The 16859-nt window shown below is 52.4% G+C and overlaps 1 protein-coding gene across 3 annotated transcripts in view; it reads right to left on the bottom strand.

Moving 5' to 3' along the window:
- The window catches only part of SLC25A42 (solute carrier family 25 member 42), a 29267-nt gene that overhangs the window by 3989 nt on the left and 8419 nt on the right, over window positions 1-16859 (bottom strand). For all 3 annotated transcript variants that reach the window (XM_053299479.1, XM_053299478.1, XM_053299477.1), the window contains exons 2-7: window positions 9808-9933; window positions 8790-8901; window positions 7239-7264; window positions 5246-5412; window positions 4707-4823; window positions 1260-1411 (exon numbers count right to left, since the gene is read on the bottom strand). In XM_053299479.1, coding sequence (XP_053155454.1) covers window positions 1260-1411; window positions 4707-4823; window positions 5246-5412; window positions 7239-7264; window positions 8790-8901; window positions 9808-9894 — 661 coding nt within the window. In that variant the 5' untranslated portion in view covers window positions 9895-9933. The remainder of the gene's footprint in view (window positions 1-1259; window positions 1412-4706; window positions 4824-5245; window positions 5413-7238; window positions 7265-8789; window positions 8902-9807; window positions 9934-16859) is intronic.

The raw sequence follows: 16859 nt of genomic DNA, 5'->3' as shown, positions 1-16859 counted from the left end.
ACTCGAACCACACCGCCACGCTGGCTCAATAGGTCAACCGTGGCTACAGAGCTGCAGTCAGAGACCCGTGGGCTAGCAGGCCTGCTCCATCAAGGCTCTTCCGTGCTCACAGGCAACACAGGTGTGTTTCCCACCCCTGGGGAGGGAGGATCCAACAAGCCCTTGTGGCTTAACGATCTTGGCCTCATTTCACATAGTGCCCTGGCCAGGTGGGGGAACCTTCTCCACCCACACAAAAAATGACGCCAGGCCTGTGCTTTGCCAGCCAAGACCAGGAGCGCCAGGCAGGCTGGTTTTCCCCCTGCCGTTGCTTTTTTCGCTGCCGCTGACCGTCTTTCCCGCCTGTCCGAGGTTCCTTTCTGCCAACTTTGGGGGACGGCCGCTAAGCCCCACGCTGCTCCGTTGCCTGGTAGACGGTGGCCTCAGAGGTGGTGGGGAGGGGATTATTTACTTACCCTGCCCCTCTCCACTGGTCAGCGGGAGAGTTTGCCCCACTCTTCTCCGGGAGCCTTTAGGGCCAGCTGGTCCCTGTCCCTGCCGACCTCCTCATCCCTGGCGGCCCGTTCCTTAACGAGTGCCCTGCATCCACCAGGGCAGTTCTGGCCCATTCCCGTGGCCCCCTGCCCGGCCACGCAACCGGCCATGGACTGGAGGTCCCGCGATTCCCCTCACTGCCGCCGCGTGGCTCAGTGACTGCCCCCATCAATCCCTCCAGGAGCCGGAGGGAGGGCCCGACAGCACTATCGCTGGAGGTCTGAGCAAGGTGATAAGAATCCAAGGAACGCCCCACTCAGAAGCAAAGGGGAGCCCTGCTGGATCAGCCCCAAGGTCTGTCTAATCCACCATCCTATTGCCAGTAGCGGCCAAAACAGGTCCTCCTAGCAAGCCAAGCCCTCAAGCAGGGGATGAAGGCAATAGCCCTCGCCAGCGTTTGCTCCTCAACCACTGAAAATTGGGGGTAGGCTGCTACTGTGCATGGAGATCCTGCTGTAGCACTCACAGTCAGGAGATACGCTCCCCCTTTCCCAAATGCGTCTGGGGCCGATGTGTACTGTGGCAGTCAGTTCCATAAGCTCAAGTACGCATTGTGTGAAGGACTCTTTGGTCCGTCCTGAATAGACAGACATGTTGGATGACCCTGAACCCGAGTGCTTGAAGAGAGGAGAAGCACCCCTCCCCACATCCCCCCAGACCCTTTACAAGCCACCTGGACGAAGCCTTGAGCGGAAGGCAGCTTGCAGGCCACAGAGCACGCTCACCTGCGTGGAGCTTCTTCAGCGTCTCGTACGTGAAGAAGCTCAGCCCGGCATACGGGATCACCCCCAGGATGGTGGGTGCGAAGCCCCGGTACAGCGTCTTCAGACCTTCTTCGCGGGAGATCCGGATGAAGACGTGGATGATGTTGCTGTACCTGCCGGGAGGTTCGGGGAAAGGGATCACGTTGCGTGTCTCTGGGCCAGCTGCTCGCCGCTGCAGGCTGGAAATGGCTCGTGGGGGCAGCGGTGGGAAGTGGGGGGCAGGCGGTGGGGAGGGGACCACTGTCAAACGAACCTCACCGTCCCCAACACCAAGGGGAACTCAGCATGTATGTGTGTGGGGGGACTGCACCCCCTCCACTCCCGTTGCTCCTGCCTTTCCAGGCTCTTTTTCTTCAAAGTGTGGACCAGAAGCTGCTTGGGGCAGGGCGCTGGGCTTGGCTCCTTGCCTACGTTCAAGAGGAAAGCCTGGACATAGACAGACACCCCTCGGAAGAGCCTGCGGCATATCACGCCCGCCACCACGGCCAGTGTCTCTGGGGCCACAGCGCTGGGAGCGCTTTCGGAGGCAGGGTGGGATGGTGAGGGGTAGAACAGAACCCCCATGTTCAGAAGCAGTCTATCCATGGGCACAGGAAGCCCGGGGGAGGGAGGGAGACCCCTTTTACTTATTTATTATTATCTATTGACATAATATGTCATATTATGACAATCAGACAGGTGTTAGTGACTGGTTTGTTTTATCCAGACATCAAGTCCTTCCCAAGGAACTGGGATGGCTAGATTTTATTATCAGTGTTGTTGCTGTTATTATAGATATTGCCAAAGAATATAGGCTGTTCCCAGTAAAGCGGCTTTTTGTAATTGGCTGATGGTGATTTCTGTGGCCCCTATGGTGTTGAGGTGCTCTTCAAGGTCTTTTGGAACTGCACCCAGGGCGCCAATGACCACTGGGATGATTTGGGTCTTTTTCTGCCACAGCCTTTCAATTTCAATTTGTAGATCTTTGTATTTGGTGGTTTTTTCTATTTCTTTTTCTTCTATTCTGCTATCCCCTGGTATTGCTATGTCGATTATTTTGACTTGTTTTTCTTTCTTCTCGACTACAGTGATATCTGGTGTATTGTGTGGCAGATGTTTGTCTGTTTGTAGTCGGAAGTCCCATAATATTTTTATGCATCTTCGTTTTCTACTTGCCCCACAGGGTTAGCAGGGTTTTGCCCTGCCACCCCCGCCCCCTCGCTCCCCACCATCTCTATATAGGGGCTGATCTGCCCTCTGCCCTGCCACCGCCCCCACCACAGCCTCTTCCCTGCCCTGCCACCATCCTGTCCCCACCGGCGCTCATGCTGGAGAGCTGGGCTGTTTCCTCTCCCACAAGCACGCGCATGCACGCGCAGAGGCGTAACTATAGGGGGGGCAGGGGGGGCACGTGCCCCAGGCGCCATCTTTTCTGGTCACGTGGGGGGTGCCGCCATGACCAAATTTTTTAAAAAATTTTTTAATTTTTTGTTAATACAAATGTTTCCTGCTCAGTGTAGCAGCGCTGCAGCAGTCAAGGGAGCGTGTCGGTGCCCCCTTCCCCACGAGCGGTCCCTTCCTGGCCGCCTGCGGCCCCCCCATTGCTTTGCTGGCGCCTGGCAGCCAGTCAGTGGCCTGGCTTGGCGGCGGCGGCGGGCGCTTGTGAGGAAAAACCTAAGTATAATGTAGTATGTTGGGGGGCGGCGGGGGGGCGCCATTTCAGTGCTTGCCCCGGGCGCCGTTTTCCCTAGTTACGCCTCTGTGCACGCGCGAGAGAAAAAGCAGCCCACCGACCCACTCCCTGCCAAGAGCACCAGGCACCACAAAGTGGCCGCAGCCGATGGGAGTTCCCGGCCGGCAGGTGCAGCAGGGAGCAGGTCGGTGGGCTGCTTTCTCTCTGTCACGTGGGAGAGGAGAGCGCCCAGCTCCCCGCTCCCCAGCACAAGCACTGGCAGAGAAATGGCGGCGGCGGCGGCAGTAACGGGTGGCAGCGGCGGCGGCGGCAGTAACGGGTGGCAGCGGAGGCGACTGGAGGTGGCAGCGGGAAGGGAGCAGGGTGCTGGGCATGGCAACGGGTGGGCGGCCTCTCTTTGGGAGGGGCCCCCAGTGGCTCGTGTCCTTTGAACACGTCTGCCCAATCACAGCGACGCTCCGAGGATCTCGCTGCGTACCAGCTGCTGGCGGGAAGAGGGTGCGGAACCAGACGGGGGCTTCACCACCCCAAACGCTCAGGATTCCAAGGCTGGCACCTGGATTTCCGTTCGACGCCCAAGCAGGCAGGTGTACAGAGGGGCATCGAAAAGCCAGAGTGGGGACGCCGGCAGGCTGGGGAAGCCAGGAGCTCACTCCCTTTTGCGGAAGCCAGCGCTGCCGGCAGGGATCGAGAGCCACGCGCGGTCCCGCCGGAGGGGAGGCTCTGTCCCCAGACTCACAGCAAATGCGGCCCTCTGGAGAGCGAGGGAGAGCCTCGTCCTCTCGGAGAGCTCCAGCCCGGGGCACTCGTTTTCCCAGGACTCACTCAGAGGGCAGAGGACAAACTGGCGGCACAGCCAGCTCACTGTCAGCGGCAGCTATTTTTGGCCTCGGCTGCTCAGCGGGCAGCCCGGAGAGATCTGGGCTATTTTAAAAGCACGGCCTCACACGGGTGGGTGGGGGGGAGGGGAAGGCGACGAGACGAACCAGGTCGGTTCGGTGCCAGCCAGCTGCTTGGCCAGGCCTACACTGCAGGGGTGCTGGGGGCGCTGCTTTCTGGGCACTGCCAAGGGGTGTTCTTTTTAGAGCATTCCAGGGGGGTGAAGAGAGTTCGGGCAAGCCGGCGGCAAAGAGCTGCCCCCCCCCACACACACACACCCTGCTTTGCTCTCCATCAGGGCTGTCCCTGGACTACAACTCCCAGGTGGGCTGCTGCGGGAAACAGGATGCTGGACTAGATCAGGCCTCCTCGGGCCAGATCCAGCAGCAGGGCTGTTCCTATCCCCAACAGTGGGGGAGATGTAGTCCAACCACATCTGGAGTGCCACCAGTCGGGAACCCTGGCTCTACAAGCTTCCTCATAGGAAGCTGCCTTCTACTCCCTTTCTCAGGCCCAAACTATGTGCCATAAGAGGACCTGAAGGATGGTTCCCTGCCCCAAAGAGCTTACAAGGGAGGCTCCCAAGCCACTGGAGCAGTGCTCTCCTGGGCTGTGTAGGGACAGTTGCTCTCCCCCTACTGAATGGAACCACTGCCCCTTTAAATATGCCTCTCTGCCAAGTTAGCAGGGGTCACTAACCAACAGAAAGGCATTAATGCCTTTCTGTCACACTAGAAGACGCCCCCAGTTCCTGCCAGCTCTGAAATCCGATTTCAGGCCAGAAGGGAGGACTTCTAGCCCAGCCAGCGAGCGCCCCACACCCCCAGATCCCATCGGCCTGGGCAAGAACCACTCACATTTCCTTTGGCGTCACTGCCATCCGTGCGCGGACCAGATCCAGGGGGTACGTCAACATGGCCGCTGTTGCGCCTGCAAGCGAGCCCGCCAGAAACCTGGGGAGTGGGCTGAGTGCCCTGAATCCGAGAGAGAGAGAGAAGACAGACCACAGAGATTTCCTTCTCTCCTCCTTCTGCAGGCAGAAACCACTTTGGCCACAGCCGGCTCCTTGTGGGCCCAGGTGGGCATGAGGCCAAGACAGGACTCGGCGAGGGCCCTCCAAGCCCCATCTTAACCCGTAGCCATGTGAGAGATGCCCCTGAGCATGTACAAAGAGCTTTCCCCTTCCACCCAGTCCCGGGAGTAAGGGAAGGGGTTCCCACCAAGGCCCTCCTTTTTCACGTATCTGGGGAATTCTAGGCTGGTCAGTCACACCAGAAGATTTTGGAGAGATCACAGAGCTCCAGCAGTCAGGACACCCTCCGTTTCAGCAGCCCACCCTCTTCCCAGCCAAGAGGGTCCCCCCACTGATATATAGGCCCAAACTATTTCCTCTTACTTTCCCTGGAAGCCGTAATAACTGCCCAGACGCTGCTTGTATTCCTCGTGCGCACAGAACTGGATGGCGGCATACGGGATCACCCGGACCATGGTGGCGGAGTTGCCACGCCACAGGCTGAAGAAGCCCTCATTGAGGTAGGTGCGGTAGATCAGTCGATAAGCCTCCTGGACAAAGTGGGGCGGGGGGGTGAGGGAAAGAGGGAGATCTGTAAGCTGGGATGATGCAAGACCAGCTCGTGGAACCCAATTTCTGCAACACGCTGCTGGTGCAGGAAGCAGGAACGGGCATAGGTGGCTCAGAAAGGGGATTAAACTAATTCGTGGAGGAGAGGCTTATCAAGGCTTTAAGCAGAGCCTCCATGTTCAGTGGTAGTCTACCCCTGAATTCCATGTGCCCAGCAGGTTTCTACAGCAAAGGGCCCATCGCTCAGGGGCAGACTACCTGCTCTGCGTGCAGAAGGTCCCCGGTTTTCCATCCCTGGCAGTATCTCCAGGTAGGATGTGGGCAATGAATTGTGTTTCTGAAATTTTAAATGGTTGAAATGGGCTAATCTTTTTATTTGGTTGTTTTTATTGTCTTGTAAACTGCCCGGAGAACTTGCGTTTGGGGCAGTATAAAAAATATGCTAAATAAATAAACAAACAAACAAACAAACAAACAAACCTGCCTGAAAACATGGAGGGCCGCTGCCAATCAGAGTTCACAACACTGAGCTAGACGGGCCAAGGGTCTGACTCAGTAGGGGGCACCTTCATAGGGACCTAGTTTGTCAGTTTCTAAGTCAGTTTTTTGCTGCTGAAATGACTTCTTTCAGATCAACTGCATCTGTTCTGTAATGAACAGGAACATCTCCATGTGATGCTGTATTTCAATCATCATTCCTTGAAAACAGTCAGCATAACAATCAGCTAACATTTGTGCTTTTTTTTTTTTTTAATGTTGAGGTTTGGTGGTAGTTTTCCTATTTCTTTTATGCCCTCAGCTGCCTTGAGCATTCAGTTTAGAGTGGAGAGCAAAGCACAAATAATAATAATAATAATAATAATAATAATAATTATTATTATTATTATTATTATTATTATTATTATTATTATTATTAATTTGATTTCTATACCGCCCTTCCAAAAATGGCCCAGGGCAGTTTACACAGAAATAAATAAATAAGATTTATTTTATAAATAAAACAAATGATTATTGGGAGGCAGAATTCTTGTGTCATTTCTGTGTGTGCATACCACCACTGCAGAATATGATTCATTCCACAGTTTAGGTTTACATAATAAGGCAGAGGAGCTATGGCTCGGGTGATGAACCCCTACTTTGCATTGCAGAAGGTCCCCAGGTTCAAACCCCAGCAGCACCTCCAGGTACGGCTGGAGAAAAGGCCAGCGTGATTTAGTGGTTAGAGTGCTGGACTAGGACCGGGGAGACCCGAGTTCGAATCCCCATTCAGCCATGAAACTTCCTGGGTGACTCTGGCCAGTCATGTCTCTCTCAGCCTAACCTACCTCACAGGGTTGTTGTGAGGATAAAAATAACCATGTACACTGCTCTGGGCTCCTCAGAAGAAAGGTAAAGTGTGCCGTCAAGTCGATTTCAACCCCTGGCGACTGCAGAGCCCTGTGGTTGTCTTTGGTAGGATACAGGAGGGGTTTGCCATGGCCTCCTCCCGCGCAGTATGAGATGATGCCTTTCAGCACCTTCCTATATCGCTGCTGCCCGATAGTTTCCCGTAGTCTGGGAAACAGACCAGTGGGGATTCGAACCGGCAACCCTCTGCTTGTTAGTCAAGTTCCCTGCTGTACCACTTCAGAAGAAAAGCAGGATGTAAATATAAAAATAAAATAAAGATCCCCGAGCCTGAAACCTTGGAGGGCCACTCCTGGCCCGTGTGGACAATACGGAGCTCAATGGTCTGACTTAACAGGAGGCAGCTTCCTATGTCGAACGGCAAGTGAGTCAAGAAAGGAAAAACGGCACTCTGCCTTACCTTGGCGGAAAACTGATTCGAAGACACTGAAAGAGAAAAAGACACACAGATGTGCATGAAGCATCAGGGCTTAGAAACTCCAGGCTCAAAAATTCAATCAGTCACATCAGGCTAAGGGAGAAGAAATGAAACAAACACTTGAGAGGAGCTGGCTTTGATTTATTCGAGATTAGAATACAGCCCTCCCTCGCCAACCGTGAGGGTTCCGTTCGGGGAAAACCTTGCAGTTGGCGAGCATTGGAAACAGGGGGTTAGGGGAATCACGGTCGCAAAAAGACTGAAAAATACAGAAAAAATGACCAAAAGAATCACCAAAAATCACCCGGAATCTCTTTAAATCACCAATAGTGAACAAGTAGAGTGAGAGGGCACCCCCAGAAAACATCCCCCCGAACCCCCCCAATCATCCCCCCGAACCCCCCCCCCCACACACACAAACAAACAAACCCCCAAGCACAACCACCAAGAAATCTCGCCAAACCATGGACAGCCGGGTTGTGGTTGCCGAGACCTTTCACAATTTCCCAGTCGTGGATACTCAAAGCTGCAATTGGGAAAACCACACTAGGGACAACTAATCAAAACAAATTCTCTTAAGGGCAGGATAGAAGTATGTCCAGCATAGTGTATAATAAAAAGAGACACATTTTGTTTGGTCTAGGACTGTAAAGAAAACTTGACTTGAAATAGAAACATTTGGAGAGTTCCAACAGTTTGGAGACTTGTTTTTGTCCAGGAATTTGGACAATTTTCATGTGGTGCCTCACCCTTTACAACAACAAAATACAAAAAGCAAAACGGAAAAGCATTTTCCATCCCAGTTCCATTAGCCCTCCCCCAATCCCAGCACAGATCCCTCCGGAGGCTGTTGCTGATGTCTACCTTGTGTTTCTTTTTAAGACAGAGCCCTTTGTGGGCGGGGGACCATCCTATTCATTTATTATGTATTTTTATATGCAAACCACTTGGAGAACTTTTGTCGAAAAGCGGTATATAAGTAGCAGCAGTAATTTCATAGCAGCTATTCAATTTCCTTCCTTTCCCTCCGATGTATTTATAAATACTACAATAAAATTTGCCCGGGACTTTCCCGCTGCCCATAACCTTGACGGCCCCACCCGGAGGCCTGCTGGTTCCCTCCTTGCAATCTGTAATGTTCCTGCCAGCTCTCTGGCTTCAACTTGACTCTGCCTGCCCTCAATTCCTCCAGTCTAGGGATGAGCAAATATTTAACACAATAAAATAACCGAGCCCAATTGTTTCCTGCTAAAATCTCATCCGAAGATTAATCCCCAGCGACGAACACCCCTCCCTCTCTCCTGGGCTCTCTCACAATCCAAGCTGCAGAGCAGGTTAGATATTTGGGAGTGCCCGACTCTTCTTACAGAGTCTTTAGCGTCATTCTCCTGCTCCAACAACTAATCTCTTTCCCTTCTGTTTTGACCCTGTTCATTTTTGTCATTACACGCCTGCCATGAAGCCAGCTGTCGGGCCGAGACAGATGGGAAGATCCCTCATGCCTCTGTTTATCCTCACCCCTCCCAGAAATACCTTGGAAGATTATTTTCGTCCTGTCCAGCGGAGCCACTGCTGTTTTGGCCACCGCGCCGGCTAACGCCCCAGACATCAGGGAATTGAGGACATTCCTTCCTTCTTGGGCACCCTGGACAGAGAGAGGGTCATGGAGAGATGCTGATGAGAACCAGCAGAGCTATAAGAGCCAATCAACCCAGGAGCCTCCCACAAGAGCAAGTGTATAAACATCCACTCATCCAGTCACCTATGGCGAGTTAAGATTGGCTCCAGGCGACCAGGAATGAGGCCAAAAAATACACTGTAAATTGGGAGAGAGCTGGTCCCCTCTTGCTCTCTCTCAATAAGCCACTAAAGTGGAAGCCGCCTTATACTGAGTCAGACTCTTGGTTCAGCTAGCTCAGTATTGTTCACACAACTGATCTCCTTTGGGTCTTCCCAGAGCGGCCCCATCCCCTAAGGGGAATATCTTACAGCACTCCCATGTAGTCTCCCATTCAAACACAAACCAGGATGGACCCTGCTTAGTAAAGGGGACAATTCATGCTTGCTACTACAAGACCAGCCCTCCTCTTTGGGAGTGAGTAGGCAAACATCTTGGTTGCTAAGAAAATTTTTAGGCACCCAAACAGCAAGTTGGGGCAGCCAAGTGCCTATTGGGTTAGAAGTGGAAGAGGAGCATCCACAAATAAAGTCAAGGACTTTGTGTACTTGGAGGAGACTCCCCAGGCATGTAAAAATACATACATTTGTAAAGCAAAACAAACATGTACTTTATAACTCCGGACACAGCCCTGTGAACTTCCAGGACCTGAAATCCATTGCAGGCAGAGAGATGAGAAAAGACTAGACTAACTCATCGTCTGGAGAAGGAAGCAAGGAATTTCCAGATTCACACTAAACACTTGACCTTTCGTTTGGGGTGCTGGGGAAAAGAGAGGGGAATAGTGCTAAGGTTTTTATTTTTTATTTTAACTGCTAAAGGAATCCGAAGCTGGGTGGGCTGTGAAGCCACCCGATCCCCTCTTCCGCTCACCTCCGGCAAAGCATGTCCGTGGAGGCCGGGCTCGGCATCTTTCCGTTTTAAACCTGCTTGACCTTTCGCCGCTTGTCCATTACCCATACCAGTCTCGATGACTAGCTAGGAAGAGAGTTGGGCGTTCTGTGGGGGGAGAGAGGAAGAAATGGTTTTACTGGAGGGACAGAAGACACCCAAGAGGCACGGGGTTCTCCACACATTAGGGACTGTGACCAGAGGTTCCTGGGGGACCAAATGTTTCCCACTGCCCAGAAAGCACAACTGCCGAGGACACCGGGGCAGACCCCAGCAGCGAGCTCAAGGGCAAAGTTTCTAAAAAGCTCTCCACAACAAACAGACGCGAATCAGATTTCACAAGCAGCGGCAGAGCAGTGAGGAACTCACCCCTCCAACCCCACCGGCGAACCCTTCCTAAGAGTTAAAGAGAGAGGCGCTCCCACACACCCGAGGGGTCTAAGAGCTGTAGGGGTGGGTGGCAGCCACGCAGAGCCCCCATGATCAGAGGCAGGACACCTCTCAGTAGGAGCTGCTGAAGAGCAAAAGCAGCTGGAAAGAGCTGTGACCTCCTTGTGGGTGCCCTGGAAGCATCTGGTTGGCCACTGTGAGAAGCAAGATACCACAAGAGAGACTTGGAGGTTAGGGAAGATATTGAGGAGGGACACAGCCATAAGCCAATGCAGGGGTTCCCAACCTTGGGTCCCCAGCTGTGGTCCCTGCAACAGGGAACCCCAGATGCTGTTGATTACAACTCCCATCATCCCCAGCTGCAATGGTCGCCGCAGCTGGGGGTGCTGGGAGTTGTGGTCAACAGCATCTGGGGATCCCTGTTACAGGGAACACTGGTCCCCAGATGATGTTGGACTACATACCCCATCATGCAACATCCAGGGTGGCTGGGGATGATGGGAGTTGTAGTCCAACAACATCTGGGGTCACAAGGTTAGGGACCTCTGAGCTAACAAAAGGGGCAGCTTTCCTTCCCAAACCGTGCACCACCACCTTTGGGGCCCATCTCTTCTGCATCTAAGACTTTCCCCACCTCTTTTTAAAACTTCAAATCGGGCCCAATACGGAGAGGAAACTTGAGATGTGGGTGAGAGTTCACCACCCCATGGCGACAGAAGACGGTTAAGCCACGCACGACCTAATCTAATTGCAAAGATACAGGGCTCCGTTTTCTTTCAAACAAACCAACAAACAAACAACCCTACTCTGCCTTCTCAACTTGGCAGGCCGGAGTTCCTTCCTGCTGCAGGCAAACCACCACGCTCCCTCCCCAAAGCTGCAAGCAACCAAACCCAGAACTGGGGGGAGAGAGAGAGGCTGCTCCTCGCCTTTGGGCAGAGCGCCCAGAAGTTGGTGGCAAGAGAGGCCGGCTGGCCAACAGCTTGACCCAAGCCAGGCGCTCCGGGCTCCCTGGCCTGACAAAGCGCCCCTTGTCTCCCCAGTCTGCACAGAAAGCATGGAGACCGCCAGGGCGCGCACGTGTGTGTGTGTGTGTGTGTTTGTGTCCCGAGAAGATTAGACAAGCACGTATGGCCCGGGGGTGGGAGGGAGTCAGAAAGGAATCCTGCACCCAGGCTACTGCGTTGAAGCTCGGGGGGGGGCTGGAAAAGTTGGCGTCAAGGGAAGGAACGTTGGAAACGTTTGGCTCCGGGCGCTCCCCAGCTGCCTTCCCAGAAACAGGATTGACGCAGGAGAATGGCCTCTGTCCACGCCACTTTCCCCAGGTTGCATGGAGACACTCTCACAGCCCGGAGGCGGCGTCCGCTCCTTCACCGCAGTGCCGCCAGATCATGCCTCCTCCACACTCGGCCTTCCTGCGGGGAGGCTTGTCCTGGGCCGCTTTCAAAAGGCAGAGGGAGAGGTGTGTTTGCTCTCTTGGTTAAAGATCTACCCGAGTGACATGACTGACACAGCACAGGACAGTCCGGAGTCCCAGAGGGGCCTGGATTTAACCGCAGGCCAGGCACAGGGTCCGTTTCGCAAGGGAGAGGAATGCTGCATTCGACCCTTGGCCGGAGGAGCATTCGCAAGACCAGTTCCACATGCCAAATGGGGCAACCAGTTCAGCCGCCTTCTCATCTCGGCCAAGGGCCCCTTTAGAAAAGGACAGAGTGGTTTCCACTCTTCAAAACTAGGGATGTCACCCCATTCAAAGAAATCTTTTGTTGAGTCTAAGTTTTAGTGAATTGATCAACGGATCGATTGAATCTGCAAACGCAGAAAGGGGAAAAAGCTGGCTTATTTATGTTGTTGTGGTAACTTCAACAAGCATCAGAGCCAGACTTCTCTCGCATCCTGGGACCAGAATGTCTCTTCTCTAAGCCGAGGTAGTCCCCTCCTCTCAGAGACACACTCACTGAGCAAAGAGGCGCCTTCTTAAAGTGGCAATTCTCTTTATTGAGCAGGGGGAGAGCAACTGGCCCTCTCCATCCCCAGCACAGCATCCCTCCAGTGGCTGTTGCTGCCGCTGTCTATCTTATGTTTCTTTTTTAGACTGTGAGCCCTTGGGGACAGGGAGCCATTTGATTTATTTTTATTTCTCTATGTAAACCGCTTTGGGAACTTTGGTTGAAAAGCGGGATATAAATATTCATAGTCGTAGTACTAGAGATGGCTTGGAATGCCTCTTTGAAGACGAGGCATTCCCTCTTCTCTCTGCAAACCCCGCCCCCCCCCAAAGCAGGGAATCTTCTCTCTTCTAATATTTTCCCCTGCTCTCTCACACAGGAAGGCATGCCTCTTCTACAGCAGCACTTCTCCCCTGCAGTTTTAACAAATACCCACATTGATTTTCACAATTAATAATTATGAAGTTAATTCATGATTAAATGAATTCATAAATTATAAATTCATAATCAAAAATTATGTGCAGAATTTTTAACATTTCAGCATTTGCTGACAAGTCTGTTCAGGACACACTGAAGGCACCAAAGGCAGACGTTTCTCCTTATGTGATTATTTGCAAATCTGTGTTACCCCTTTTAACAGCCATAAGACCATGACACTTGGCAAATACTTTTTTTTTAAAGCCGAAAATATCCGGAGGGCAAACAAGCCGCAGCCGAAGCTATTTTGGAATCCACCAGGGCCTCCGAGAAGTATGCTCTCAGCTTGGAGGGGGCAAAGCCCTGCCTGAAAGCACTTTAGGAGTTTGTTTTTACTTGCAAACATGGAACTCAAGTCATACTTGGGCAAGAGGAACAGGTTCTGTCTCATGGCAAGCCAGATTCCAAATCCAGGCAGAATCCAACTTTCTTCCACCAGCAGTGGGGAGATGGGCTGGGGAGTGGCTACAAAGCGGGGTCGGAACTCAAGAGATGATTTTGATCTGCCTGTTCTGGATGGGGTCACGCTTCCCCAGAAGGAACAGGTACGCAGTCTAGGGGTACTTCTGGATCCAAGTCTCTTCCTGGTCTCCCAGGTTGAGACGGTGGCCAGAAGTGCCTTCTATCAGCTTCGGCTGATACACCAGCTGCATCTGTTTCTTGAGATAGATGACCTCAAAACAGTGGTACCTCCAGACTGGTCACCTCCAGACTGGATTACTGCAATGCGCTCTATGTGGGGCTGCCCTTGCATGTAGTCTGGAAGCTACAGCTGGTTCAGAATGCGGCAGCCAAGTTGGTCGCTGGGTCATCTTGGAGAGACCATATTACTCCCGTATTGAAGGAGCTACACTGGCTGTCAATATGTTTCCAGGCAAAATACAAGGTGCTGGTTATCCTCTATAATAAAACCCTTAAGTGTGATCCCGTGCCGCCCGTTTTTTTCTCGGCAGTTCTGGGCATGCGCGGAGCGCATGCCCAGAACCACTGAGAAAGATACGGCCGCCCAGAGACGGGCGGCTATGTTGGCCAAATCGTTCCAAACAACTGCCGCCGCCGACCGCCTGCCCGCCCTCCCAGCTGCCCGAGTCCTCCTCAACCCCAGCCCGCGTCAGTCGGGCGATCTAAGACCATATTCTGAGAAGGAGAGAGGAGCTCGCAAACAGAGCTCCTCTCTCTGCAAAGCCTCTGCCCGAACGCTTTGGGCACAAAGGACGCCTGTTGCGTCCTTTGCGTCCATAGCGGCAGTTCGGGCAGAGGCTTTGCACTCTGTTCACTTGGCACTTCGGGCAGAGGCTTTGCACTCTGTTTGCGAGCTCCTCTCTCCTTCTCAGAATATGGTCTTTCATCACCCAACTGACGCGGGCCTAACCGGGCGAGGAGGACTCGGGCAGCTGGGAGGGAGGGCGGTTGGTCGGTGGCAATTGTTTGGGCCGATTTGGCCCTTAATCAGGTGGGGGGCGGCGGGGGCGACTGGTGGCGGCAAGTGAGAGAGCGGCAGGAGGGGTAAGTAAATCCTCCCGCCGCTCTTAAAGGTGCTCCCCACCCAGAGCCACTAGCGCCCGTTATTATAACGGGCTGAAAAATACTAGTAACCTATAAAGCCCTAAACAGCTTGGGCCCTGGGCATTTAAGAGAACGTCTTCACCATGAACCCCACCGCCCACTGAGATCATCTGGGGAGGTCCGTCTGCATTTGCCACTGGCTCGTCGGCTGGCCACTCAGGGACGGGCCTTCTCTGCTGCTGCCCCAAGGTTTTGGAATGCGCTCCCTAGAGCCTCCCCATCTCTGACAGCTTTTTAAAAGTCTTTAAAGACACATCGATTTGTTTTAACTAATGTTTCACTTTCTGTTTTTATTTTGTTGTAAACCGCCCAGAGACATAAGTTTTGGGTGGTATAAAAATATGTTAAACAAACAAACAAAGCATGACAGAACCAGGAGCATAGGGAGCTGCCACCTACTGAGTCAGACCCTTGGTCCGTCTACCTCAGTATGGTCTGCACGGGCCGGCAGCCGCTCTCCAGGATTGCAGACTCCGATGAAAAGGTTCAGGTCCCCACATATTGCCACAAACTGGTGCTTCTGTTCGGACTAGAAGCACACCATGCAACTTTGTAGCTTTTTAACACTGGTTGACCAATGCGGATACCAGTCAAAACATGGTTTGCTTTTTAAAGTACAATGCCATGCCAGTCACAAAGTAACATGTATAGCAGGTCAGGCAGCCAAGTATGGTACGAGGAAGCAAGCAACTAATGTAGAAAGCTGTATTGGCCTGAGTCTGACCCCTGGTCCATCTAGCTCAGTATTGCCTGCTCTGACTGGCAGCAGCTCTCTAGGTGGGGCTGGGAAAGACCCCTGCCTGAAACTCTGGAGATGCCAGAAATTCATCCCAGGATCTTTAGCATGCAAGACAGATGCTGTTCCACTGACCTATGGAGTCTCCCATTTATTCTCTGTCTCTCTCTGTCTCTCTGTCTCTCTCTCTCTCTCTCTCTCTCTCTCTCACACACACACACACACACACAAACAAACACACAAACACACACACACGGCCTATCTAGCTCATCTGCTGGCCCATCTGTTGTATGCTCTGACTGGCAGCAGCTCTCTAGAGTTTCAGATGGGGTCCTTCCCAGGCCTCCCTGGAGATGCTGCCAGGGAGTGAACACGGGACCTTCTATGCACCAAGTAAAGATTCTACCAAGCTTGCAGAGTATGTCGCAATGTCTTCCAAACTGCCCAAAGCGGAGGGCTGCTTCACCCTCGGGGCCCAAGAAGAAATCTAATGAGGAAAAGTGATCTGCCTCTCTGTGATGCAAAAATCATTCACACGGGTTGCGTCTTATTGCTGCAGCATCACAGGTTGACAACTCTAAGGGGGGGGGGGGGGAATGAGGGCCAAAAGCCAGACTTGTCTTGAATAATGTCAGATGCATTATCAGATTGGTGACACACACAGAAAGGTGGCAGCTGGACTCATTTTCAGATCTTTCCTGTTGCTGACCCTGTTTGACAGGGAAGAGAGCTGGTCTTGTGGTCGCAAGCATGACTTGTCCCCTTAAGCTAAGCAGGATCCACCCTGGTTGCATATGAAAGGGAGACTCGGAAGTGTGAGCACTGGAAGAGATTCCCCTCAGGGGATGGAGCCGCTCTGGGAAGAGCATCTAGGCTCCAAGCACCTTCCCTGGCAGCATCTCCAAGAGAGGGGTGAGAGAGATTCCTGCGTGCAGCCTTGGAGAAGCCGCTGCCAGTCTGTGAAGACAATACTGAGCTAGAAAGACCAATGGTCTGGCTCCGTATATGGCAGTTTCCTATGTTCCTATGACTATTGGAGAGAGGGGTGGAGAATTCATTCTCAGGGCCAACACAAATCCAGTTTAAGCCCTGAGCGTGCAAAGTCCAGCCACGGAGGGGGTTTTGAGCAAATATTTCATTATTCTTATGACTGAAGACAACACCCCTCCCCCAGAATGCTTCTGAGTTAAAGTTTAAAGCAGTTAGAGGGCATTCGGGACTCGGATCCAGCTTCCAAACAGGAGACGGACTTCAAAGCAGCATTCCCGTGTCAAAGAACGAGAGCAATAATAATAAAAAGATACAGCTACATTCTTATCCCCTCAATAAAGCTGTCACATCAAGAAACGGTTAGGAGGAAAGCAATGCTCAGAGTTTCCTAGCAGAAGAACTAGAGTTGTGGCATATGGTGAGTAGACGGTGACCCTCCATATATGAGAGTGAGAGAGAGAGAGACAGACAGACAGACAGACAGACACACACACACACACCATTGCAATACAAGGCAGAGAACAGGCTCATTCACACGTCAAGGTCAACCCTCGTACAAGAATCTGTACGAGTTCACATGCTATGCGGAATGCAGGCACAGAAGTTTACTTCCTCTCTGTACCATGCATTTGAAGGGCCTGTATCCAGGTTCGCTTTATTTATTTGTCAAATTTATATACCTCCCTGTATAAAATCTCAGGGCAGTTTACAACTTAAACGAACAGCAAAAGATCATATATAACAGATTAAAGTTACCTTAAATAAAACTTTGGTACATAAACTAAAAGCCTGATAAAGCAGGTCTGTTTTCAAAAGTTGTTTAAACACCACCAGAGATGGGGAGGTTCTGATGTCATTTGGGAGTGTGTTCCAGAGTCCCAGGGCAACCCTAGAGAAGGCCCAGTTGCGGGTCGCCACCAAGAGAG

Source organism: Hemicordylus capensis, chromosome 2, assembly GCF_027244095.1.
Source record: "Hemicordylus capensis ecotype Gifberg chromosome 2, rHemCap1.1.pri, whole genome shotgun sequence".
In the NCBI taxonomy this organism is placed as follows: domain Eukaryota; kingdom Metazoa; phylum Chordata; class Lepidosauria; order Squamata; family Cordylidae; genus Hemicordylus; species Hemicordylus capensis.
This window is presented reverse-complemented; position numbering and strand designations above follow the sequence as displayed.